Source organism: Ammodytes marinus (genome assembly GCF_949987685.1).
Source record: "Ammodytes marinus genome assembly, chromosome: 11".
In the NCBI taxonomy this organism is placed as follows: Eukaryota; Metazoa; Chordata; class Actinopteri; order Uranoscopiformes; family Ammodytidae; genus Ammodytes; species Ammodytes marinus.
In genome coordinates, this window is record NC_137215.1 from 19,003,858 (window position 1) to 19,029,952 (window position 26,095).

The 26,095-nt window shown below is 42.5% G+C and overlaps 1 protein-coding gene across 2 annotated transcripts; it reads right to left on the reverse strand.

Annotated features, from left to right (window-relative positions):
* msh6 (mutS homolog 6 (E. coli)) lies at nt 1-16,711 on the reverse strand. 2 transcript variants are annotated; one of them, XM_080037157.1, is made up of 10 exons: nt 16,349-16,711; nt 6,596-6,801; nt 6,297-6,478; nt 3,575-6,161; nt 2,514-2,797; nt 2,267-2,384; nt 2,079-2,168; nt 1,810-1,964; nt 969-1,168; nt 1-858 (listed from the first exon to the last, which is right to left on the reverse strand). In XM_080037157.1, exons 1-10 carry the CDS (start codon nt 16,603-16,605, stop codon nt 777-779), a joined length of 4,161 nt encoding a protein of 1,386 aa, XP_079893283.1. In that variant the 5' UTR covers nt 16,606-16,711; the 3' UTR covers nt 1-776. The 2 variants fall into 2 exon arrangements, with proteins under 2 accessions (XP_079893283.1, XP_079893282.1); XM_080037156.1 differs by having other exon boundaries at nt 6,596-6,804.
* Nucleotides 16,712-26,095: the final 9,384 nt, after the last annotated feature.

Consider the following 26,095-nt stretch of genomic DNA (forward strand, 5'->3'; position numbering starts at 1 on the left):
GAATGTGCTCTCATAACACTTGAATGCCCCTTTTCTGTTTGGAGCAGCCTCATAAATGTCTCAAAGGAAGCGGAGCAATTCTGATAGTCCATTTTTACATAATCTATGCATATTTTAAGTACGCCTAAGACCTATTTTATAGGAAGGACTAATGACAAAGATATGGGAAAAAACTACTCAAGTTACTCAGCTTTTTAGAGGTGTACTTGTAAGGCATCTTTTGGGAAATCATCAGATGTTTGGATGAAAGTTCCTTCTGAGGTTCATCGACTGTCATTACGTTAATCGGTCAAAACGATTATATATCAATCCACATTTGACCCTGCACCAGTTTAGATGTAATTTCTTTGTATACTTTTAGGTCCAAGCAGAAAGAGAATAGTCTTGTGAAAGCACAGCTAATTTTGATGTGCTTTCCCCTTGTTTGCCAATGTTGCTGGAGAATTGAATGACTTTTACTCTACTGAAGCCGAGACAAGTATCTATATACGGCGCTATATTGTTTCATTGCCCTTCCTTCCTCCCCCATTCATGTGTACTGGTGACTGTGGGTTCTCATACAGACTAAAATGTATGCATGTATCATAACATCTAGACTTAATATATTGTGAAGTATTCAATAACCGTTATGTAGGCGCTAGCGTGAATTAAAAGGGTTTAATTTCCTAGATGAAACAGTCATTTTTTTTAAAAATAAACTTTATTAGATCATTACAGTAGTGTTTTTTCAAAAACAAGTGCTGAGTAAACAAATTCAGCCAGAACAAATCCATGTTCTACAGGGTGTTGAGCATTTGAACAAGTGTAGCAAAGTGTGTGTTGCCGAGTGTGGCATCTTCAGCAAACTGGCAGAGCTTCCTGTAAGAGAAGCGGGGGAGAAAAAGCATAACGTATTAATACCACATCCTAACTTTGGATGACCCTGCTGTTGCTACAGAATGTTTTAACGCTAATACCAATACACATACTTGAAGAGTCTGAGGCTGATGGTGCTCTTCTCAAACTCTCGGGCCTTCCTGTGTCCTGATTGGATGACCTCCTCTGGCAGGCTAGCAAGTCGAGCAGCGTTGAATCCGTAACTCTTTGGACAAGCACCCGAGATGAACTTGTAGAGGAATGTGATTGTCTCTTGACTAGGATCCTCACATTCATTCTCCACCATGCACGCCTTAAAAGGGACAGACAGAACAGACATTATACTCATAGCAAGGCACACCGTCAGACAAATGGGTTCTTTACTGCACTACAGAATATGAAAGCAACAAGGGGAAAATTATTCATTTGTACACAATAAATAATCCAAATGAAAGTTTTTTTCTACATATCACTTTATTAATTTAAACTTCAGTTACAGGTTGTGGCTATATTATCACCCACAACGAGGGCACCCAGGAAGCAGCTGTGGTGTAGATGTACAGAAAAACTGCATTTTGACACATTCCTGTACAGTTTTGATGCTACACTTGGCACTTTGCTGAACAGCTTTTATTGTAGGTGCACACTTGCTGCCAAATGCTGTGCTGTAAAGCAATGGATTACCAAATTGTCTAACCTCAGACTTACAATCTGACACTTTTCTTGGCTCCACTACATATAAAAAGGTCACACAGACAGGATGTAATAAAACAATACAAAAGATATTTCTCTAGATGACCATTTGTCAGCTTTACATAACATTTCTACTGTTATACTATTTTCCTTTGTTTAGCACATTGTGTGAAGGAAGGTGCTGTAGAAACAAATACATGTTATGTTGATGCAATGTACCGTTTGCCTGTGCAGTGCAGTATCTCGCATTGCTGTACTCACCATGTGGCCCAACCGCACAGCAGGGCTGTTGGCGTAGTCCTCCACCAGGGAATGGTAATGTGTGGAGAAGAGTGTGCGACAGCAGATCTTCTCAGCAAGCTCCTTCACAACTGCGCTTGCAATCGCTGTGCCATCATATGTGGCTGTGCCCCTTCCTGCAAACAGTTCACAGCTCAGTACTTACCCTCCACAAACATACCACAAGAACAAAACAGTGCTGAGGAGACAGCCAATCTTCACTGTTATTAATAAATAATAATAAATATTACCTAATTCATCCAGGAGCACAAGGGAGTGTTTAGTGGCATGGTGCAGAATGCTGGCAGTCTCACTTAGCTCCACAAAGAAGGTACTCTCTCCTAGGGGACACATATTGGATAATACAAGCTTAGCCCATGAAGTGGAACCTTAAGACATTGCCCCATGTGTGTTACATTACAGGCGCTCATGATTTTACCAGCCATAATGCGATCCGAGGCTCCCAGCCGAGTGAAGACCCTGTCGACTGGTGTGAAGCGAAGGCTCTCGGCAGGAACAAAGCAACCCAACTGGGCTAGGATGATCACAAGTCCACACTGTTTGAAAAGAGCAGCCCCAGCATTTCAATGAGGGCCAACAAATACTTTACACAGACATGCACTGTTCAAGCGGATGTGAAATTAAGATGTACCTACATACTACACACTCGCACACAAATGACCCACCTGTCTCATGAGGGTAGACTTTCCACCCATGTTTGGCCCTGTGACGAGGACACAAGAGGCATGGCCATTTGCCTCGTCATTTTCACTGCTACCAGGGCAGCCAATGTAGACGTCATTCGGGATGAAGTCATCTCCAAAAAAGGTCTTGGTGACGCAAGGGTGGCGGGATCCAGTGAGGTCAAGGAAGGGAGATACCTGGCCATCACCCTCAGGTAGCACCACCTCCGGCCTGCACATCGGTCCGTCTCCGCCCTGACAGTAGCGTGACAAGGCCAGCAGCACATCTAGAAACAATTGACAACTGATTAGTTATAAAGTAAAGAGGAATTTAAATAACAGGTTATTTGCTATCCGCTTCAAGGGATGATTCTCCAGTTCAGCTCGGTAAAACAAAACAAAAACACATAACCTGTGTTTGAGGTATGGCCCAGTATTTGATTGGGTTTTTTGATAGTGGGGATATTTATTTCTCTACATATTCACTTTGGAAACCTTATGAAGGGGTTGTCAATTTGCAATTAGGCCCTCTTCAATTCTGTTATAGTGCTATGAAACTCATGTATGGAAATAGTTCTAAATAGTTAAAATAAAACTTTTGGAATTTATTTAATTTGATGCATTTGTGTATTTTTTATAAAAGAGCACTGATATCAGAATCAGCATCGGTATCACGAGATATTCAAATCCAGGTATCGGAATTTTAATTGAAAAGAAAAGTGGATCGGTGAATCTCTAAGGACAGTATGCTACTGCAAAAGAGATCAGAAATAAACTATATTTAATTAATTTATGTCATGAAGGCTGATTACGAATTCCATAACAGGAAAAAATAAATAAATAAAAATTAGTGTCAATTTAGCCATGTTTTAAATAGAACAGTTACTAAATGACAGCACCCTTTCTAACATCTAAAACACAATGTAGGTAGGTAGATTGGTAAAATCTCCATGATTTGTATTCAGAGCAGACACCGGCAATGCAAACTTGTTTTCAAAAGCCTAAGAAAGCATGAGTTCTCCTCTTTTAATGCTAGTTAATGAAAATAAAAATAATGTAGTTACCAAGCACTGCCATGCACTCCACCCCAGTCTTCCAGTCTGTGTAGTTCTTGTCAAAGTTGAAGAAGAGCCTCCTCATGCAGTCCTTGAGGGCAGCATCTCTCTTCTCCTCAAACCCTTGCAGCTCTGAGAACAGCCGCTCTGTCTCCTTTGTTATGTATCGCTTCCAGCCTTTCTTGGTGGACTTCACATCGTACTCCTTAGGAATGTTCCTGTCTGACACACTTTCAGGCACCTCCATCTGGTAGCGGTTTCTCCCAGTGCCCCAGTAGGTCATGTTCTTACAGCCCAGTCTTTTCTTCTGTCTGTCCAGATAATCCTGCAGCTCTCGTTCACAATTCTTGATTTCGGTCAGAGCCTGGTCGAAGTCTGGGTCGAAGCCGGTTTTAGGGGTTATGACGCCGGTGGTGCTGGCTTTTTTGTGGTCAAAGGCTGTTTCCCAGCGCTTAAGTTCGGCAGAAAGGTCCGGAAATAGGCCATCCTTTTCACCTTTAACGCTGACGACACAATTGAGATATGTGGATTGAAACTGGCCCGATACAGTAGCGAGGACCGAAATGATCTCCTGCATAGTCTTGAAACCCTCCAGTGCAGACAGGAAGTCGGCAATCTTGCGTTTGCTGTATGTGACCTCCTCGTAGAGAACTGCTCTGCTGTCGGGGTGATCCTGGCCCTTCAGCGTGCCAATGCTGTGGATTTTACTCAGAAGACGCTCTAAATCGGGGAGCTTCTTCAGCAGGTCGGAAACCTCGGTAGACTGGGCCTGAGCTCCCATCAGGTCTTCCATAGCGTCCAGTCTGTCCCTGATGGATGAGGGGTTACATAGAGGGGCACAGAGCCACTGCTTTAGCAGCCTCTTGCCAAACGGGGTAGAGCAGGTGTCCAAACGCTCCAGCAGTGTCCCCTCTGTTCCTCCCAACTCGTTCCGAAAGATTTCTAAGTTTGCCAAGGTCACCCCGTCGAGGACCATTCTCTGACGTGTCTTGGAGAAGAAACTGGCAGGTCCGGCAGCTTTCTCCATCTCAACATCCGCAGGGATATATTCTTCAAAGTTGGCCATGGAGAGCAGCTCTTGGTCAACCAGACATTTCTTCAGGTAGAAAACGCACCCACCCAGTGCTGAAAGTGCCAGCTCGTAGCCCTCTTTAGGAGTGAGGCAAAGAGAGTCACTCTCAGAGGTCATCTTTTTCAGAAGAGCAGGAAGAAAACTGTTCTCTGCCACTTTGTCCCCGCCAGAAGTGTCTTTAAAGTAATCTTCCTCTGAAAAGGTTTTTAGGGTCTTTTGAGCATCCCAGAACTGGGTGCCCATGTTCAGTCCTTCCTGCAGGGCAGAGGACAGAGACGCCTTGAGTATTTTGCGTGTTTCCAGAGACGGGTTCCCCTTTTCAAAGAGGACCTCAGCGGGGGCAAAGTGCGCTATCAGTGTGCGCAGACGTGAGCAGTGACGATCGTCCGGGAACTGACCTACGTAGAAATAACCCACAGAGGTATCTACGAAGCAGACTCCGTACGTGCGAGAACGACCCGAGCTTTCCTCTTCCGCCTTTTCCTTTAAACTGAGCAGGAACTTGCTCTGGCTCTCGGAGGGAGCGCCGTCCAGCACACTGTAGGTTTGGGTGCCGCGCGTGATGATACGGCACACTTCCCTTCTCACCACGCGGTCAAACTTGGTGGGCTTTGCCAGGGTCTTACAGCGTACCTCCATCATATCCGGGGTCTCCGTCTGCTCCACGCGAGCCACCTTGTAGCCTTTCTGGACCAGTACGTCTGAGAAACGACCAAAGCCAATCTCTGGAAAGCCAGAGTGCGCCCACGCCCCCTTCATGAAAGTTAGGCCCATCTCGTTGACTCCAGTCACAGCATCCATGTGGTAGAGCTCATAAAACTTTCCCACCTTGTAGAAAATGACCGTATCGAACATCTTAGATTTTAGTTGCCACCACCGACGCATACCAGGAGTGACTTTGTTTAGGAAGTCTTCTGGCACATACAGAGTGGTGGGATCGTAGTCATCCTCTGACTGTCTGCGCCTCCTGCTGTCTTTCCTCCTGCCATCCTGTAACCACTCCAGTTTCTCATGGTCCCAAACTGTAGAGCCTCCGCCGGTGCCTGATCCGTTTGCCTGGCTCTCAAAATTGTCAGGGGCAGAGAAGGTGGACAAACGAGACTTTGTTTCAGCGGCAACGGCTGTTGGAGCCTGTTTCGGTGTAATAGCCGGGATGGAGGGTGCCTTGGCTTTTGTAGGAGGCGGAGCAGACTTTTCTGCAGGACGTTTGCGCTTTACAGGCTTGATGGGACTATCTGCTTCCGACTCTTGTGTGCTCTCCTCTTCTTCTTCTTCCTCCTCGCTGCTCACCGTCCCTTCTACCTCCCCCTCCTCCTCGCTGCTGGACGCGGCCTGTTCTGGTTTGAATTCCTCTTCTGATCCATCACTGTCCGAGTCTACGATTATGCGACGGCGCTTGGCCTTATTTCCCTTCTCTGTTGAAGCACGGGATGAACGTCGAGTGACCTTGGCAGATTTCACGTCATCCATTTTATGTGCATCCTCATCACTGACCTCTTCATCGGACACTGTTGACTTGTCAACCTGAAGAAACACAAAGTAGGACAGGTAAAATAAATATCTAACCTGCATTTCTGACCTCAAATAACAAACACAGATGGAGTTTTACTTGTGTCAATGTCAAACAAGAGGCATTAGAATAAAAAGGTTATTTTTTACCTCCATTTCTTCGTCATCCTGATACTCATCCTCATCATCAGACGGATCAATGCAGAGAGGCATCTTTAACCTTTTTTCAGTGCTGTCAAACATAACTCCATCGGCGAGCTCCATTGCAGTACGGATAACAGGTTTGCCACTGAAGAACACCCCTCCTATTTTAGCATCACTGCTGTCAGAGCCTGCAAAACAGTACAAATACTGTCATGTAGCTTCTCAAGAGGATAAAGCAAATCATAGTCACAGCTTTGTGGCTGTTAATATTATCGTTAATTAAAAATGTATTCATTTTAGCTAACCTTGGTACTCCCGGATGTATTTGGTGCTGACCCATCCTCTGGTAGGGGGTTCATCAAAGAAATGCACATGAATGCGGTTGTCCCGACCGCGTCCCCTCATCTGCTGTCCAGTCAAAGGCTGGGGCACCACCATGCATGGCCACCAGGGATGTCCCTCCAATTTTGCCCACACAAGGGTGCCTGCATTGAATGGGCATGTCGTGGAGCTACTGAGAAAGAAAAAAACAAACTTCAGTCATACAGTATATTGACTAGGGGTGTGCACGTGTAACCATTTAGTAAATCATAACCGTTTAGGAAAAATCAATAAACGAAAACCGTTTTTTTTTTTCTCTCTTCAAATTTCAAAGTTTTTAAATATGTTCTGGAGACATGCGTTTATTGATTTTACATCACTAATAAACTAATTGGGGAGGATAAAAGCTAGTCTGCCGAGAATCTGTCTGTCCCTCGGCGAGTGTGTGTGAGTGAGTGTGTGTATCGGCGCACACACACACATGGGGAGTCGCCGTGCTGGGACTCGACTCACAGCCATGGAAGAGTGATGAAAGATAACCTAAAGATTAAAGTTACCCGGATGACGTGAACTACGCTCGTAAGTAGCCCGAACTTTATAACACCTGTTCAACATGCATTTAACGTGGACATGTAGAAAGCGATAGGCTATATTAATCAGGAAATGAATGAAGCGCGATTATGACGGCGAACGTGTGTGTGTGTGTGTGTGTGTACCATGGACCTATTATAAGAGGTGTGTAAACGAGCGTAGTTCATGTCAATTGTGTGTTTACAAGCTAACGAACGCGTGTGTGTGTGTGTGTGTGCGCGTGCGCACCTACAAGACGGCGGGGGCACGAGGACAATGACGTAACGGTTAACCGTGTACACGAAAAAAAAATTGTCGTGTACACGGTTAGGCATTTTTGTAAACGTTCACACCCCTAATATTGACCATGGTCCCATCCCATCATAATTTCTACCTATCTTATCAGTGATACTTCACTAATAAGTCATTTTAAGTCAGATTGTGTCAAACAGACATAATACTGCCGTGTGCAGTAAAGTATAAGGAGATACTGTCCAACAAGTACAGTATGTATCAACTGTCTATGAAAATGGTAGACATCTTAACTTATCACACGTTAAATAACTTTCTTTTAACTTATGTTAACCAACTTTTTTTTGGGGGGGGGGGCTTTGATTAAACTAATATGACTAAAAATGTTTATACGGGGAAATGTATAACAGTCAGGGGCGGGCCGTCCATTGAGGCAAACCAGGCAATGCCCTCTTTATATTTTGCCCCATATCTATTGTTTTTTATAAAAAATCTCTTCACAATAGTATCATCGGGATGTCTAATTACTCGCGTTTTGACGGCCTTTCTGCCAACCGTGCACCCCCCTTCAGTCTGCACTACATGGACTATTCCATTACACATTACGCTCATGACGCCGCACGTTCACGCGTAAATCCAAAAAAGTAAATAGCGGGAGAAGAGAGAGACGAGATAAACCTAACCTACCTATACCAAAATGAAGCGAACATACGAGAGCGGGTCACAAAACAAACAGAAGAAGGACCAAAGTCAGGACTTAATATCAAAGCTGCCGAAGCTTTTAAGCTTTTTTACAGCACCCAGCGCGGTGGCAGCGGGACCTTAGATGGAAGAACAGCTGTCTACATCATTAACCGGTAACGTTCCAGCTCCTACTGTCAATCCAACAGGTGGCTCTGGCTCAGCCAGCAGCTATGCTAATGACGTGAATGTGTGTCAACAAACTAATGGAGATAATTTATGGTGCAGGCTGGGCGATATGACGATATCATATCGTGGACGATATGAAAGTGTCTACCGGGAGAGATTTGGCCATACCGTTTATATCGCAGAGAAAAAAAGTTCATGTGGCGGGAGCATAGATGGAGCGGGAGGCAGCTGTCCCTCCGAGTCCCTACAGTTACACTGCAGTTACACCGCCGCGCCACACGGGGGCTCTGCAGCAGAGTTCTGGGCTGCAATACAGCTTCTCTACCCGCAACAGAAGAAGCCTCATCTGTTGCTCTAGCTGTCTAGCTCCATAGCTCCGGTGCACCGTCACTTTACAGTTAACAAACCAACTCTGTGTCACGGTGGCAGAGCAGCTGGTTTTAACGGTCAAAAATGTCATCGGGCAAAGGAAACTTGCTTGCTGCTTCAGCGTGCTGTTGCCGTGACGCAGAGTTGGCTTGTTTTAAGCCACAAACTACATGGGTTAGCTCTCGTGAGCTAGCTGGCTAATAATGACATCTTTAGCCTACTCAGGGCTTCACCCCCGTGCTGTTATTGTTGGAGACAGTTTTATGTAGGCTAACTTTAAAACATGTCAAACTTGAAAATATTATTTGTGTTGAAGCTGGAGTTAAAGTATTACCAGACATTTGCTCATCAGCTTTTTTAAATGAAGATGAGCAAATACTGCAGGAAAATTCAAGTCTTTCATTATTTTGATATAGGCTACTATCAATTGGAAAATGTAGGCTCTTTGGTTGATGCTGTCATTTTTATTTTGCGCTGACTGACTAAAGCCAGACTGGTGTGGTATTTTGTATGGAAATTTAAGTTCCAAGCAAAAGATGAAAATAATCTAATGTGATTAAAGTTCAGTACGGTTATTGTAATCCATTGAATTTTAAGGAAAAATACTATATCGTGATATATATCCATATCGTGATATAAAATTACCTATATCGTGATATAAGATTTGGTCCATATCGCCCAGCCCTAGTGCAACGGATCACGGTTGATCCGTGGTCCATTCGGACCAACCCTCACGGTTTGGGACCCACGTGAACCGCGGATTGGATGCATACATGCTAAAAAAAAAGACGCCTGTGTGTTCACGTGATCGGCGATCGTGTATTACAGAACAGTTATGCCTCATTTCCACCGAGTAGAGCGGGTCGGGTCAGAGCGGCTCAGAGCGGGACAGCTCACTTTTAAGAATCTCGGTGTTGTTTCCACCGCCGATCCTACCTTTACTGGTAGGGCGGGGTTTCGGCTGGACTGCGATAGCCGCCGCCAGAATGTGGGTCAAACTATCGGGCTGTGGAACAGCTGTGGTCAAGCCAGCGGTCTCTCGTTTTTGCTGGGTCAAACCAGCCGCTTCTTTATTTATTCCCCCCGTGTTGTTGTGAGCACAGAAACGGCTCGGTGCAACTGATACAGTGAGCGAACAGTGCTGGCTGCAGGCAACTACGTGACATCGTAGCAGTGGGACACAGTGTAGCCAACTGGTTCATTTAATGACGAGGAAAAACACCACACAATAAACAGTGCTACGCTCACATTTTCGCCAACACACAAGACTCTCTTCACTCTTGCCGAGATGACTACACATGGCGGAAATGATTCTTTCGACCAATCAAATGACGGGGGTGTGTCGCTCCGCATTTTCGGACCGCTTTCAGGCGGCTAGTACCCCTACGGAGGAGTACTGAGATTGGGAGCGGCTCAGAGCGGTTAGGTGCGCTTAAACCGTACCCTACCCAACTTTTGGCAAATGAAAAGCCAAACTATCCGGACCGGACCGCTCCGATCCGACCCGCTCTACTCGGTGGAAATGAGGCATTAGTGGCGATCGGGGCCAGCCTCTAGGTCAGGGGTGGCCAACCCGCGGCTCGCGAGCCGCATGCGGCTCTTTGCCCAGCTTCGTGCGGCTCTTCAGTTCATATCAAATTATGTGATTATAATTTTTATTTTTTATTTTTTTTATACTTTTTTTTTTTGTGTGGGCCTATGTGTGTGCATGTTCGCAAACGTTTCATGCAGCTCTTACGTTCGTTTTACATGTTGTCTATTATTTCATTTTTTATTTTATTAATGTGTAGGCCCTATGTGTATGCCTGTTCGCAAATGTTTAATTGAGGACGCAACATAACGTTCGCAAACGTTTGGTGTGGACGCAACCTAAAACTGCCCGCTCAGCTTGGAGGGAGGTTTTCCGTGAGTAAACTATTTGTGTCAAGTTCGCTCCGAAACAGAGTGGGAGAGTTCATATTTTTTGTTGAACGTTATGGCAGGCCATTCTGCCTTATATGCCAGGTGTCATTTGCACATTTCAAGGCTTCAAATCTTCGGCGCCACTTCAGCTCTCTCCATGCTAAAAGTAAGTCCCACAAAGCAACATGCATAGTAAGAGAAAAACGCTATTTTAAATTGTTATATTTTTGTTTGTGGACTTGGTTGAACTGAGAGTTTGTGTGTGAGGCAGTGCACACAATGTTCATTGTTGAAAATGACTGCCCTGTCGTCTTTAGTACTGTAGGAGTCCAGTCCTGTCATTATCACAGGGGCGGCCTTAACGATCTGGGGGCCCGTTTCAAGTCCTAGTGTGGGCCCCCTTTTTTTTTTTTTTTTTTTTTTTTTTTTTAAATAAATAATGCTTGTGCATGCATGTGCAAGCTCCCCGCGAAAATAAAAACGCCACCCCAGTGCCCCCCCCCCCCCCAGTTCAAATGTTATTTTTTATTTTTATTTTCATTTTATTTTTTTAATTACATTTTTTTCCTGATATGTATCCTAGTTCAGAGATGATATGTATTTTTTTTCTTTCTTAACTTTTTTTGATAGGTAGTTGCCAAGTTCATCACACAAACACTCCAATCCACTGATATGAGATCAGTTTTCAATTTTCAATTACTAAATTAATGGTAGGACTGTGGCCACTAGAACTGGTCTCTGGTCAGCAAAGGTCTTGAAAACAGCATAAGTGTGCTTGTGACATGCGTGCCACCCATGCATGTGTATAGGCACGTGTCCCAGCAGATTTTTGAAATCTGAATAAAAAAATTAAAGTTTGTAGTTAGCGAGTGTAACATGTTCTTAGCAAGGGCAGACTTTCATAAATAAAGGTTTATTTTTTTAGCAAGATATTTGGTCAAAAGCTAGTGGTCATCCGTCCCTCTGTGCAGTTGTTAGGCATCTGGCTGCTAGCAAGTTATGTTGTCTTGCTAATTTTACTATTCATCTGAGCTGAAATAAATATTGACTTTGTCCTTTATTATCTTCGCCAGAATGCACCAGAATGCTTAGATTACATGTTAAAAACACAAAAAAATCTTCTGGGGTGCGATGGCCACCCCACTCTAACTCTGTGGCCCACCTTGGCCACCCCCAGTCAAAATTTCCTGGAATCGCCACTGTGTGTACCCGTGTGTACGATGTGGCTCTTTGCAGGAACACAGTAAAAAATGTGGCTCTTTGTCTCTGAGTGGTTGGCCACCCCTGCTCTAGGTCTACTGTAGGCTACTGACAAAAATCACACAACACATTGCCTGTATTTTTGTAACAATATTTAGGCCTATTAGTTTAGGCTATATTTGGCTGCTCCACTTTAAGTCAGCCCAGCCAGGCGATAGTTAAGTTTCAATTTCGTTTTCACCATGTGTAACAGCTGTTCAGAACAACAGCTGATAGGCTTGAGACAGCAGGAGTCAGTCTAAAGCCATCAATGATCAATTTAAGTAAAAAAGCTAAATAAAGCTATTTATTTATATATATAAGCTCTTCCTCCCTCTATCTGTGTATATTTCTCTCTCCCCTGCACACTTAGTCACTACTATCCATGCTTAAAGAAGGCAGGGTTAACTTTTTTTTTTATATTTGAAGATTTTATTTCAAATAGGCCTAGACTCTGTGGACACAGGCTATTTTGTAATTCACTGTGTATTTAAAAAATAAAACAACACATTTAATTGAAAGCAAAGTCATATTGGTCTCTAGAATTTTATCCAGGTTAGTGGCAATCATCAACTTCCTGTCAGAGAGAAAGCTTCCTCTGCGTGGCCCCTCTGACACACTGGCCGTGTCCGGACTGCCATACTAGCGTCCTACATCCTACATCCTCACCATCTATACAGGGTTTTTCCTGGCTCAGAATGGGCCTTTGGGGGGTCAGTACGCGACCGACTTTTTTTGGGGTCGCGACAGTAAAGGCAAACGGTTTGTGTATTTTAAGAGGGGTGTTGGGTTGGGAGAGGGGAGTTTCTGTCCAGCTCAAGAGCATTTCAGTCAGCCTGTCAATCACTGCGTTACCATGGAGCTCACTGACGCTTATGAAATCACAATAAACAACCTGTAGATATGAAGTCAAAATACTAATAATGACTAGGCCTACCTGTTTAATACTTTAATTGTTTCTAATTGATCTAAACCATGGAAGAAGGTAGGGCTGCTCGATTATGAAAAAATCATAATCATGATTATTTTGAGTAATCACATTGTGTTATCACGATTATTAAAGACAGTTAATCATTGATTTAAGAACATTATGCATTTATTTTACTTTTAACAAGGTTTTTTTCTAAAAACACCATGACTTTGGACTTTAAACAAAGGCCTAATTGAACTGAAAACAGGGAGAATAGAAATAGGCTAAATAAGTGAAACATATTTTTAATAATTTAATAAAAATATGTCAAAATAAAAATAACCAGTTGTAAATGGTGTTGATAGGGCACGTCTTTTGCTAGCATTGAATGTAAGGGCATGATTTATTTATGTCATGGAGCTGGCTGGATAGGCAGTTGCATTGTAGTGTTGACAGTTGTGGTGGCAGGAGTTAAGGAGCTTTAAACTTCCTGTGTTTTTATTCATTGATTGCTTGGTCATAGACCACTATGACTCGACTTAAAGTGAATAAACAAATTGGTCGGGATGTTTAAAGATGCAGATCAGGTCGTAGGCCTATATCACTTTTCTTTCTCTCTCTCTGTCTCTCGGTCGCGTATGTCATGTTACTCGCGTGTCCGCGCGTGACAAATCTTGCACATTATTTTAGTTTGTTGTGAGTCTGAAGTGTTTTCAGACAACACAATTAGTTTTACCTTTATTCTCGTCATCTAGACGTTTTTCAAAACACCCGGCAATGCGCAACATCTCCCTCGTACTCTCTGGACTAGCCGTTAGCGAAACTATCAGGTGAGGGAGGGGCCGAGCGGAGCTCACGGCTGAAAGGGTTTGCTGCATTTATAAGCCTGCATGCCCCGGCGAGCGGAACAATGATAGTTTAATAACGATTATCCCCGACCTGATTTCTTTTTTTACAACTGAGATTGCAAGTAATATGACTGGAATGGCGCGGAAATGGAAACATATTTGGAGCCGTTTTAAGTAGATTTTTATATACTTATCTATATATAAAAAAAAAACACTTTGGCGCTGAGGATTTTCCTTTGGGGGGCGCTAAAATTCCTTTGGTGGGCGCCAACATTTTTTGAATGCAGGAAAAACCCTGCTATATACTGCATACTCTCTACTCAAAGATCGATTGTGTATGCGAGCTGCGTCGAAACGTTTTCAGTTGAAGTATACTCAAGCAATGAAGAATTTCTTCTTCTTCTTATAAGATTCAGGCAGTTTAGACACTGTTAAGCTTATAACCGCCCTCTACAGGTTAGATATTGAACTAGATTTTTACAGTCCTGTGTTCATCATCTGTGTTTTAGACCTCTTGTTTTATAATTATGTTTTGAGGCGGAGGATTCCTCCGACGCTCTCTGTCCGGCTCATCAGCACTCAGCTCTCTGTGAGTTGAGCTGGACGAGCCGTGGTGTGTGGAACAGCGATCTGTTCTAATCTCTCTCCACTATCAGACTCACTTCACTCATTTCACTTAGCGACTCTAATGTTGTTAGGTATTTATCTTCATCTCTTATCTATTGTAAGAGTTTATGAATGACTGCACGTACAGTTGTCAGATCGCGGAACCCCAAACAATGTTGTTGCCTAGCAACTTGCTCGAAAATATTTCATTTTCCTGGGCGGGTAGAATTGACCCAATGCATTGTGGGGCGGTTGAGTAGGAAAAGTATACAATCGATTCATACCCAAAATCTTCCCGGAAGTTAGTACTCATCCGGGAATTTCTCACATACCCAAACTTGCATACCCAACCGTCACATACTAAAATTGAAGTCAAAATGAGTATGAGTAGGACGTTAGTATGGCAGTCCGGACACGGCCACTTAATGAACTAGGACTAGGCAATGGACATGTCATGGGTCAGGTTCAGTTAATGGCTCAGTTTGACCCTGTGATGTGGGATCCTCTTAGACCAATCCAAGCTAAGAAAGCCTCTGACACGTACCTAAGTAGTCTCATCAAAAATTAAAAAAAGCTAGTGACTTTTGTTCATCCCTTGTATGGAGTATCTCAGTGTGCGCGATATAAGGTACATTAGATGCAAGGGCCCCCAAATGACTGTTCGCCTGGAGCCCCAAAATGGCTAAGTTCGCCACTGATAACAGTTACCCGAGTTACCTGACTCGTAATAAAGGCGTCTGGAAATGGACATATACTGGCCACTTTTTGGAGAGGCACCTATTTGCAGACGCATGGGGAAAGTGGAGCTCCACCGGAAGTGGATTTCATTGGTCAGAATTGTAACCTACTCTGAATTTGTTTTCTTCTTTCTGTTTTACTGCCGGAGTTCACCTAGCGGTGAATAATAATACACGGTTTCCACCGGTTATGGTGCTAGTACACAGTAAAATACGTCCGTTTGTTAAGGGTCCCAAGTGGCCAGGACGGTGTTAAAAAGTAGATGTTGAGGTAGAAGATGAATGAAGCAACGAAGCTTTGTGTACATCTTCTGAAATCCGTCTGTTTAATTCACAATCAGTGCAATCTCTGCTATCAACAAATGCACGTTGTTCAAGCAGCTGATCAAAGATAAACAAACCTTGCGATGTCCAGAATAATACTCGTGATAACCATCAAACTAAATCGTACACATTCACTGAGTGAAGATTGTGAAAGTATGACACACATTTCTCACCAACAATGTTATCAAAAACCCAATTAATAACTTATAAATCTTTTAAAAACCTGAATTAAAAACTGTAGCAATGGCGGCCACAGCTTGGATTTCATTTTCGCCGGGAGAAACTGAGAGTGTACTGAATGTACACAGACAAATGATCGATTAAACGTAACATCATCAGGAAATTATAAAAATGGAGATTTCTATGGAGTGATTTTGCTTTAAACTGTACAGGGTCGCGTTGTTACCCAATTAATAACTTATCAATCTTTTAAAAACCTGAATTAAAAACTGTAGCAATGGCGGCCACAGCTTGGATTTCATTTTCGCCGGGAGAAACTGAGAGTGTACTGAATGATTTTGCTTTAAACTGTACAGGGTCGCGTTGTTGCAGTGACACTCTTTCTTCAGTCGGAGCTGCAGCGTAAAGTGAAAACAAACTGAATGAAATGAGTTTGGGGCGTGGCCCCATCTTGCTTCCGGTGTAGTGGAGGTCCGTTTTCTCCATGGGTCTGCAAATAGGTACTCTTGACTTTTTGGGGGCGGAGTGGCGATTAGTAGTGGCTCATACCTAAGAGAGCCCACACTACTACACTATGCCAAGTTCTTCTTGTCATTAGTTCATTATACATTTAAGTTCTGTATTCCAAGTAAAAAAGTATTATTAGCATTCATTTGCCCAACATTAACCCCCGAATAAAAATGTTTCGCGGGATTTATAAAGCCATACAGTATGTCCAAATTCCAAGGATTAACGAAAGCACTAACGTCACCTTATGAATGAAAACGAAAAAAGCTGTAGCTAAATAACATGTGACTTGTATTGGATCAATCTAATGCATATCAACACACGTTTTCGGGGCCTTGCAGGCCATCTTTCGCAAAGTGTTAAGACAGTGCACAGTGTGTCTCCAGCAATTACACCGCACCAACACAATCATGGCTAACTCACCTTTGTTTGGTTGTCAGGGCCTTGTCGCCAAATAGTTTGCTGAAACCTTTCGCGGGCTTGGAACTACTTTTCGCTTTAACTTTGTTGGTCTTGGTTGGTTGTTGCGGTGTCTGTTTAGCTTGCTCTTTCGGAGAGGAGTTGTTCTTCTCTACCGAGGAAGGCACGTCTGCCTCGGTCGGAGAGGGACTCGGCTTCGGCTTGGAAGCTGGCGGTGGAGACTTGGTGAAAAAATTGAAAAGGGAGCTTTGTTTCGCCATGAGTGCTAATGTGAATGTTTTTTTTTCTGAGTTTTGCAGAAAATCTTAGGTAAAGTATACCGAAAGGTGCCCTGCACCCTGTACCCAGTCAGACAGCGTCACGGCTCGAGCGCGTCTAGTTCGCGGGAAAGCCACTCACGGGGTGTTGTTTGGTCCATGGGTGTTGTGGGCGTGGACATGAGCCTCCCCCAATGACAAGCCAGTATGCTGTAACGTGAAAATCACGTGGTATCAACCATGGCGCTTAGGGGATCTTTTTTTCCCCCACTCAACTTTATTTAAAAAACAAATGCTGCACACATTTGACATACAGTTTATAATAGGTCCATGAATTTTTAGCCTTATTATGCATTGCCTACGTTTACTTTTTGAGGTAGAAGGTAAACACACACTGTCTGAAGCACACTGTGTGGATCCACTTTTAAGTTTCTAAGTGATTTCTGATCAGAGACAAAAGGTAGAAGTCACATCTTTTTATGAGCATGGTTCTGTTTTTTGTTGTTGCTCTGAATCTCATTAAGTAGGCCACACTGAATCCTATTCAGATTTACTGGCCAAGTATGATGATCACACATGAAAGATGAAACCAATTTGACCTGGGATGTCAGTAGCTCTCTCACCTCTCAATATGTATGCGGTCTCAGAAATTCACAGGAAGGTAAGCAAACATAGTTATTATATGCAAAAGGCAATAGTAGGCTAACCTAGTAAATTGAATGCAAGTGACAGGGTTTCTGAACCTTCTCAAACTTGACCACTAAATTAGGTCACATGTGAAAACCAAAATGAGAAATCAAACATGATGTTCTATCTTCATGTACTAGTTAATTTATTTATTAATTGACTATGTGTGTGGATAAACACTTAAAGATTTAAAGTTTTCATAATAAGAATGCATGGTCTTTGTTATACTATTATACGTAAAAAAGAATGGGACAACATTGATGATAGGCCTACAGGGAATTTTGTGTCTTCTTTTTGTGAGCAGATTCATGATATAGTTTATGTTGTTGTATGGGCTATGGTGTATTGGCTCTATCCGGCCTACTTGTCATTTACCACCAGCAGAGTGCAGCAGAATACTAGCTTCATGAAAATGTGCCTCTATCTTAACTTATCTTATACTATTCAACAAATTGGACTCTGGGATGTTCGTACAGCTTATTTGACAACATTGGTTATGTAGTAGGCCTATTTGGCACACAAATGTGTCAATTATAGTTATCTTTACGTTAAGCCTACAATAGGAATAGCACAAGAATGTTTATGTTGTGGCCTTTTACACAATGTTAATAGAAGCAAAAGGAGCACTATGCATGCATTAAAGCTTTTTTCAGCAATGTATATATCCTGCACACACACACACACACACACACACACACACACACACACACACACACAATTAAGTGAGCTTGTTTCGGTTGAAATCTGTAGCTGAAATATTGCAGTCTGTATGTTCTGCCCAGTTGTGACACAAAATTAAAATGCCTACTACCTGTATATATATCTATGCTACTCCAACATATACATATTACTACAACCACTAGTAAATACTTGGTGTTACATTTTCATAATAACCAAACACCCACCTACGTATGACTTTTTTTTGCATATGGTGGCCACCTGGTTGCCACCTGGGAAGAGTTAGAAATGATAAGTATACAGGATTGAATAAACAGTAACAATTGTGTGTGTCTTAACTAGCACCAAGTGACAAGGGCTTTATGTCACAGTGGGTGTTAGAGAGCATCCAATTAAGAGAGCATTATAATACCTTAAACAGCAGTTGTTATGAGGAGCTGTTAATACTATTAGAATTGCTATCACTAACTGATGATTAAACATGAACTTGTGCCATCATTAGGCCTAAAGGGTACTGTACGTGAGACCAACCGATATGGATGGTGTCAAATACCCTACAGTATATTTCATATTATTTGCAGAATATCTTTTATCACAATCCATGCAGTTTAAAGTAACCTACAATAGTTTTCAGGCTGAGTATCTTTTACAATAGAGAAAAAATGGAATTTCACTTTCTCCTTCCTTATTAAAGGTGGAGTTAGCGGTTCTGGAGAAAGCTTGTTGTCAAAATCACTATGTCAAAATCAGTGAATATCTCTTCAATATCCATTCCTGTATGCCAGTGATAATAATACACAGCCTATGCTCTGTAAACAGGCATGTTGCTGGCTACAGTGGGCCCCCATGTTCACACACCCTCTTTTTTAGGAAGAAATATATTGATTTTTACTCCAGCTTGAACTTTCATCAGATCTCAAGGACATCGGCTGTAGAACAGCTGGGCTTTTTCTTCCGTGACATTTACACGTTTCTTATGTTGTGTTTTTGTCCTGAGCTAACCTCAGCTTTTTATTGCAAAATGAAATGATCTTGGTTAACAATTTTAGAGTTATAGCTAAGGTGTTGCTATGTGTCTAGGACCTTGATGCGGTTGCTAGCTGATCCACGGTAGGTTACATGTGGGTTTTTTGGTAGTTGATTACCAAGGTGTGTGGTTCCTGGGTTTTGCTAGATATTGGTACAGAATGTACATGCAACATTTCAAGTAATCTTACTATATAATAGAAAATAGTATGTATGTGTGTGTGTGTGTGTGTGTGTGTGTGTGTGTATGTGTGTGTGTGTGTCACTCCTATTCTAACCTCTCCCCGTCCCCTTTACCCTCACCATAACCACCCAGCTGTGATGCCTGAACCTAATAGCCAATTTCAGGAACATAGGGCTATGGAACCATTGGGCTGTGGGACCATTGGGCTGTGGGAGGGATAATCCCAATGTATTGCTAGTCTGTTGCCAGATTATTCTAAATGGTTGATATCTCAGGCCCGTAGTACAATTACTACATAAATATGGTCAGCAGAAGGATAAGAGGCGGTAGCAGTAGTCTCAACAGGTCATCATTAAAGGAAGAGCATGGTTGTGGAAAATAAGCTTAAACACTTGTTTGTTCCTCTATGCAACAAAGGGTTCATCATATCATTTATGTTAAGGAGTATATTGAAATGGAAACACATTTTGAACAATATATACAGTATTTTTTTTTTCATTAAAAAAATTGATTCAAACAATGATCTTCATTGCCTGCTTGTCTTTGTATACTGCATTCTTCTTGTCTTTGCATGTGGATCCCGCTTCCAGCAGTGTCCACAGACTACAGTGCTGGTTTGCCCAGCAGGCACACTAATGAGGCTGATGAAAGGCTGAGAGCAGGCCGGGTCGACGTGGTGAGTTTCTGTTGTCAATGTTAAACTGCATTTCATAGTGTCAAGTGTTTGCTCACCTCTCACCCCTTTTAGTACACTACCCGGGGAGCAGTATGGCTATAAGCCAGAGAGAGCAATATACACCAGGCTCCAATACTCATAAAATATTTATGCTCCAAACATAAACAAGCTGGTGAAATACGCTTTCAACAGGAATTTTCACAAAGCAAAAACAATGAAAGCAAGTGCTTTATACAAAAAAGTGGTCAGGAATTATAATGTGCAGCCTGAATAACACATTATGAGATGTCACATCCTGCTCTGCATTCGCGGATGTAGCCTTCACCTGGTCTTAAAGCTGCTCTATGCTGCAACAGGGAAGATCCTTCCAACCCACCTCATTGAGAAGCACCAGACTAAAAGTTGTGTCCTGTAATTTGTCACTTGTGGGACATTTCTTTGTATATACAGTAAGTGACAAATTGAGCCTTGTTACAAGCAACATACAGTATGTTCTCCCAAAGAGCAGCTCGCAGGGTGGACTGTTTAATGGTAGATTGTTGCCTCTGAAGGAATTAATTTTTCTTTTTCTATCCCTGACAGCTAATCAGAAAAGGAAGTTTAAGTCATGTAGCATTATGACTGTATTTAAAATAGGCAATTTGTTTTAATTTTCCTTCAAAACTACCATCTTCTGCTGTAGGGGAGAACGGGGTAAGTAGGCACACTTTTTACTCTAGTGAGAATTGCTCACCACCCAAACATCTTTCAATAGTCATTCCTACATTAAATCGAAGCTTAAGGTGTTGGCTTGAAATGTAAACCCCTCACTTTTTCTATCTTATTGTAATAAAGAAGAAATTAATCATCAAAGACACCCTTGCACATTGTGACAACCAACCCAATCAAGGGGTCGGTTGTCACACACTATGGGCTTGTTTGTCACAATGTTATCTTAATGGGAATAATCTTAAAAAGAAAGCAGAACTAAATTTTAAAGTTTAATTGCATTGTCAAGTTGACAAATAGGCCTACATAACTTACTGTAGCTGTAGGATGCACTGGGTTGTTTTGATTTTGTTGCCCTTTTTTCTTTTGCATGCTAGCTGCATTTTCCTGCTCTATTCTCTCCTTCTCTGGGGTGTCAGTGAGGATAGGCTACAGCTTGACAATTTATTTCGTTATTGGGTTTCTTTTCTGACTGCAGCCTTTGGATAACATGTGACAACCAACCCCCCAAAAAATGGGACGACCAACCCCAACTTGAATTTCTTCCTAGCATTAAGGCCAACAACCATCTGACAACTAATTAGCTTGCTAACCACAATCTGAACTATATTTTACCCTTCACACTTTTTATGGGTAATAAGTGTTTTGTTATAAACCCATTGTGTAAAAGCCTTGAAGAAAAATACTGAGGAGCTAAATATTTTCAATATGACATGAAAAACACTAACAGTCCTCTCATCTCAAATTCAGCAGTTTTACTCCAAGGAAGACTATGTAGGTGATCTCTGATCCCAATTCTGGATATTTACATACCAAAATTTCACAGACTGCGCCTTCTGGTTCCGAGATATAACGATTGTGACAACCAACCCGTGTGACATATAACCCCGTTCTCCCCTATATTCGGTCCACACAATTGCAGAGTTGTGTAATGTAGCTTTGGAAGACAGAAATGTGTTCCACTTCAGATTTCCTGCCTTTTTATTGCTACTTTCAGAGTGAGAAAAATACGTACAGTATCTATTGGCTGACTTGCTGAATATTACATGAGAAGATTTAAATCACTCTCAGTATGTGTACAGTAAACATAAAACTACAACCAGTTTGCTGAGCATGAAGAAATTCTATCCTAGCTCCGATGCTCACCAATTAACAAGTTCTGGCCTACCGCATCCAGTGTCATTTGTACAGATTAAAGCAACAAACAAGATACAACATGTTGATTAGTGCGCCTAAGGGGTGCCGGTAGATGGATAACATCATGTAAATGTTAAGTATTCCTTTTATACTCTTATTAAAAACAGCCGGCACCGGATAATAATGTCTCTGCGGTGTATGCACGGTCCACGGATGATATCTTTGAAATCACTAACTGACAGTTTGATTGGGAGCCAGGGAATTATAGTGCACCGTTACCAGCAGTGCAAAAAATTCTTATTTCTTTCTGTGTGCCTTTCTTCCCAACAACCACTCGTGAAGTGGTGCTTATTGGAAAAAAAACAAGCTCCATGGGATTCTTCTTAGCATAATGAGGAGTGCACATCAGGATCCTGCTGTGGAGAATAATTCCTGAGGCACTGCTGAGATAGAGAGAGAGAGAGAGAGAGAGAGAGAGAGAGAGAGAGAGAGAGAGAGAGAGAGAGAGAGAGAGGGGGGGGTGGAAGACAACGGGAAATAACAGCTCAGCCCTTCCTCTCTTCCTTCATACCTTCCCTCCTTCTGCTGCCTAATACGGTGACCAATTCTCCCACTTTACACACCATAAAACAGATTTTACGATCAGATGGTTACATTTTTACTTCAACTTCTACATAGTTAAACCGGGACACCAATTAAAACTCCTAGTCCAATTGATTAAGTTGCCTCCTCAAAGCTGTCTGCTCAGTCATTTTGCCATCCCTCCACTGAACCTTATACTGTAGTGAAGTGCCATAAAGGTTCAGGGTTCAGTCCACATATTAATTCAGCTGCCTTGGGGGGAGCTGATGTGGGGACAGCCACTGATAGTGGAGTGATATTGCAGTCAGCAGATTTAACTAATAGATTTATCTATTTCTCCAGGCAGGAGGAAAGGGAGAGTATTATTTGTGTAGATGAGAACGGGAAGATTGAAAAGAGATATTGCAATGTGCAGTATAGTCTCCTCCCCACAGTGCAGTATGAACAATTTTGTCCATATTTGGAAGCATTTAGTCGGTGAGTCTTTGCAAACAAGGTTACTTGGAGCACACAGAAGAAAACATAGACATTCACATTTTCCCAATGAAAGATCAGCAAGAAAATGCCTGGTGTCCTCTAGTTCTCCATCATCTTCAATTTAGGAGATTCACCAAAGACGGTGCCCACTGCAGACTCATTTGCAATTCAAAAGCAACTCAGCCACCCCCAAGAATCCAATTTGGATGTTTTGTGTTTGTTTTCCTTTTTTTATTACTAGAGAGATTGGAAAAATAGTCAACTGTCCGTCACAAAGCCATGGTTTGTTTTCTTATGCCTAAACAAGCAAAACCCCCACATTTCACAAAGAGGAACCTTGGTATTCTTCTTTTCCAATTATTCTATCAATAAACCCCTTGCATTGTTCGTATTTGTTACCAAGCAACATTATCATTATTTTGGAGTCTTTATTTTAGTTTTTTTGCCATCTGATGAATTTAACTCCAATATTTCCTCTCTGTGAACATTTAGTCTGCAGCACCTCCAAAGGGAAACATCTGTCTCCTTAGCAGATACTCCGCTGTGTTCACCAGCTAGTCACTTTGTCTGTCTGCTGTTCCGTTGGAACAGTTGGTCTTTAGGAACATTCCGCTAAAAACTATCCTGAAACGAGGCTATGAAAGCATTTAGAGTGAACCCAAACAGGTGTGCTAGAAAAACAAAAAACCATGAGCAGAAAGAGAGTAAAATGAAGCTCGGATAGCTGAATAGAACAACACAGTGATCAATCTGTGGGTTCTTTACGAGCCAATCCCTGTCAAATTACTTGTATTATTGTCAATATAAAAGTATTGATTATAGCTTGATGGACATGATGGACAACAAAGTTGAACCTTAAGTGAACTAGTGAAGTTTATTTTTGCCCTGCAAATGTGCTGCACCTGCAGTGCAATGCGTTGACACATCGGAGTCAGTCTGACAGAACAGTGATATACACTGTGGAGAAAAAAGGAAAAGAAATACAACATTTAAATCTCTGTGACCGTGCAGATTTGCATGAATGTATTATGACGCTGTCAGGACTTCTGAGCGCAGCCTCTCAGAGATGAAGCGTTGGTTCTACTTGCAATTTACATGACAGCTCTGCCTCTCCTGTGAAGAAATCTAAATGTTGGGTCTATTGCAGGCTTCTGGTGTAAGAAAATATTCTAAGCTTTTAAAATACTTTTCGCCAACATTTTTAATTATTTCAGTCTGTGCGTCGGACATTTACTCTCTTCTTGGTCTGATTCCAGCTCGACCATTAAGGTAATTTGTGTTTTCCCAGCGAGGGATTTTCAGCCTCTAGCACCGGCCTGCTAAAGATAACCAAAAAAACATTTGAATTTTGCCTTATATCTCCACTTGAGCTGAGGCACTGGGTTGTTTGAAGCTTAAACGATTTCCTTTCTCACCTATTCTCACTGCTTGATTCATTCATCTAACTTTATCTGTGAAGGGGGTGGTTCATTCCGTTTAAGCTAGCTGACACTGAGGAATTTCTGCAAAAGTAAACACCGTACTCCAATCTGAGGAAGTGATCATAATAAACTTCATTATCTGAATTGGTGTGTTTCCCTTATCTCTTAACCCCTGTCTCCCTCTCTCCTCCCGTGTTAATTGAAAGAGCAGATGTTGTGAGGTAATTGCCTCATCACTCAGGCTCCTCAGCCCCTCTACATGTAAATGTTGCGTTTCCATCACCACTTCCAATTCCACAGTCTGCCTTTATTTCAGATATGGCCATGGTCTCTTCAGATAATAACATTCAGCGCACTGCAGTCATTTAAAAAAAAAGACAACGGGAATTCTGAATAGACTGATCTAAGCGGACACTCTTCAAAGCACATAAGGCATAGCTTGTACTTAAGAGCCGTAGATCAGTGCTCTGTCCCTATATGAATATTTCAAGAGTCCTTTGTTTGCCCTTCATCTACACTCAACAAAAATATAAACGCAACACTTTTGTTTTTGCTCCCATTTTTCATGAGATGGACTTAAAGATCTAAAATTCATTCCAGATACACAATATTACCATTTCTCTCAAACATTGTTCACAAATCTGTCTAAATGTGTGATAGTGAGCACTTCTGCTTTGCTGAGATAATCCATCCCACCTCACAGGTGTTCCACATCAAGATACTGATCTGGCATCATGATTAGTGCACAGGTGTGCCTTAGACTGTCCACAATAAAAGGCCACTCTGAAATGTGCATTTTGTTGCTTTATTGGGGGTCTGGGGACTTAGAACCAGTCAGTATCTGGTGTGACCACCATTTGCCTCATGCAGTGCAACACATCTTCTTCGCATAGAGTTTATCAGATTGTCAATTGTGGCCTGTGGAATGTTGGTCCACTCCTCTTCAATGGCTGTGCGAAGTTGCTGGATATTAGTGGGAAGTGGTGCACGCTGTTGTATACGCCGGTCAAGCACATCCCAAACATGCTCAATGGGTGACATGTCCGGTGAGTATGCTGGCCATGCAAGAACTAGGACATTTTCAGCTTCCAAGAATTGTGTACAGATCCTTGCAACATGGGGCCGTGCATGATCTTGCTGAAACGTGAGGTGATGTTCATGGATGTATGGCACAACAATGGGCCTCAGGATCTCATCACGGTATCTCTGTGCATTCAAAATGCCATCAATAAAATGCACCTGTGTTCTTCGTCCATAACAGATGCCTGCCCATACCATAACCCCACCACCACCATGGGCCACTCGATCCACAACATTGACATCAGCAAAGCGCTCACCCACACGACGCCACACACGCTGTCTGCCATCTGCCCTGAACAATGTAAACCGAGATTCATCCGTGAAGAGAACACCTCTCCAACGTGCCAGACGCCATCGAATGTGAGCATTTTCCCACTCAAGTCTGTTACGGCAACGAGCTGGAGTCAGGTCAAGACCCCGATGAGGACGACGAGCATGCAGTTGAGCTTCCCTGAGACGGTTTCTGACAGTTTGTGCATAAATTGTTTGGTTATGCAAACCAATTGTTTCAGCAGCTGTCTCAGTGGCTGGTCTCAGACGATCTTGGAGGTGAACCTGCTGGATGTGGAGGTCCTGGGCTGGTGTGGTTACACGTGGTCTGCGGTTGTGAGGCCGGTTGGATGTACTGCCATATTCTCTGAAACGCCTTTGGAGACGGCTTATGGTGGAGAAATGAACATTCAATGCACGAGCAACAGATCTGGTTGACATTCCTGCTGTCAGCATGCCAATTGCACGCTCCCTCAATGCTTGTGGCATCTGTGGCATTTTGCTGTGAGACAAAACTGCACATTTCAGGGTGGCCTTTTATTATGGACAGTCTAAGGCACACCTGTG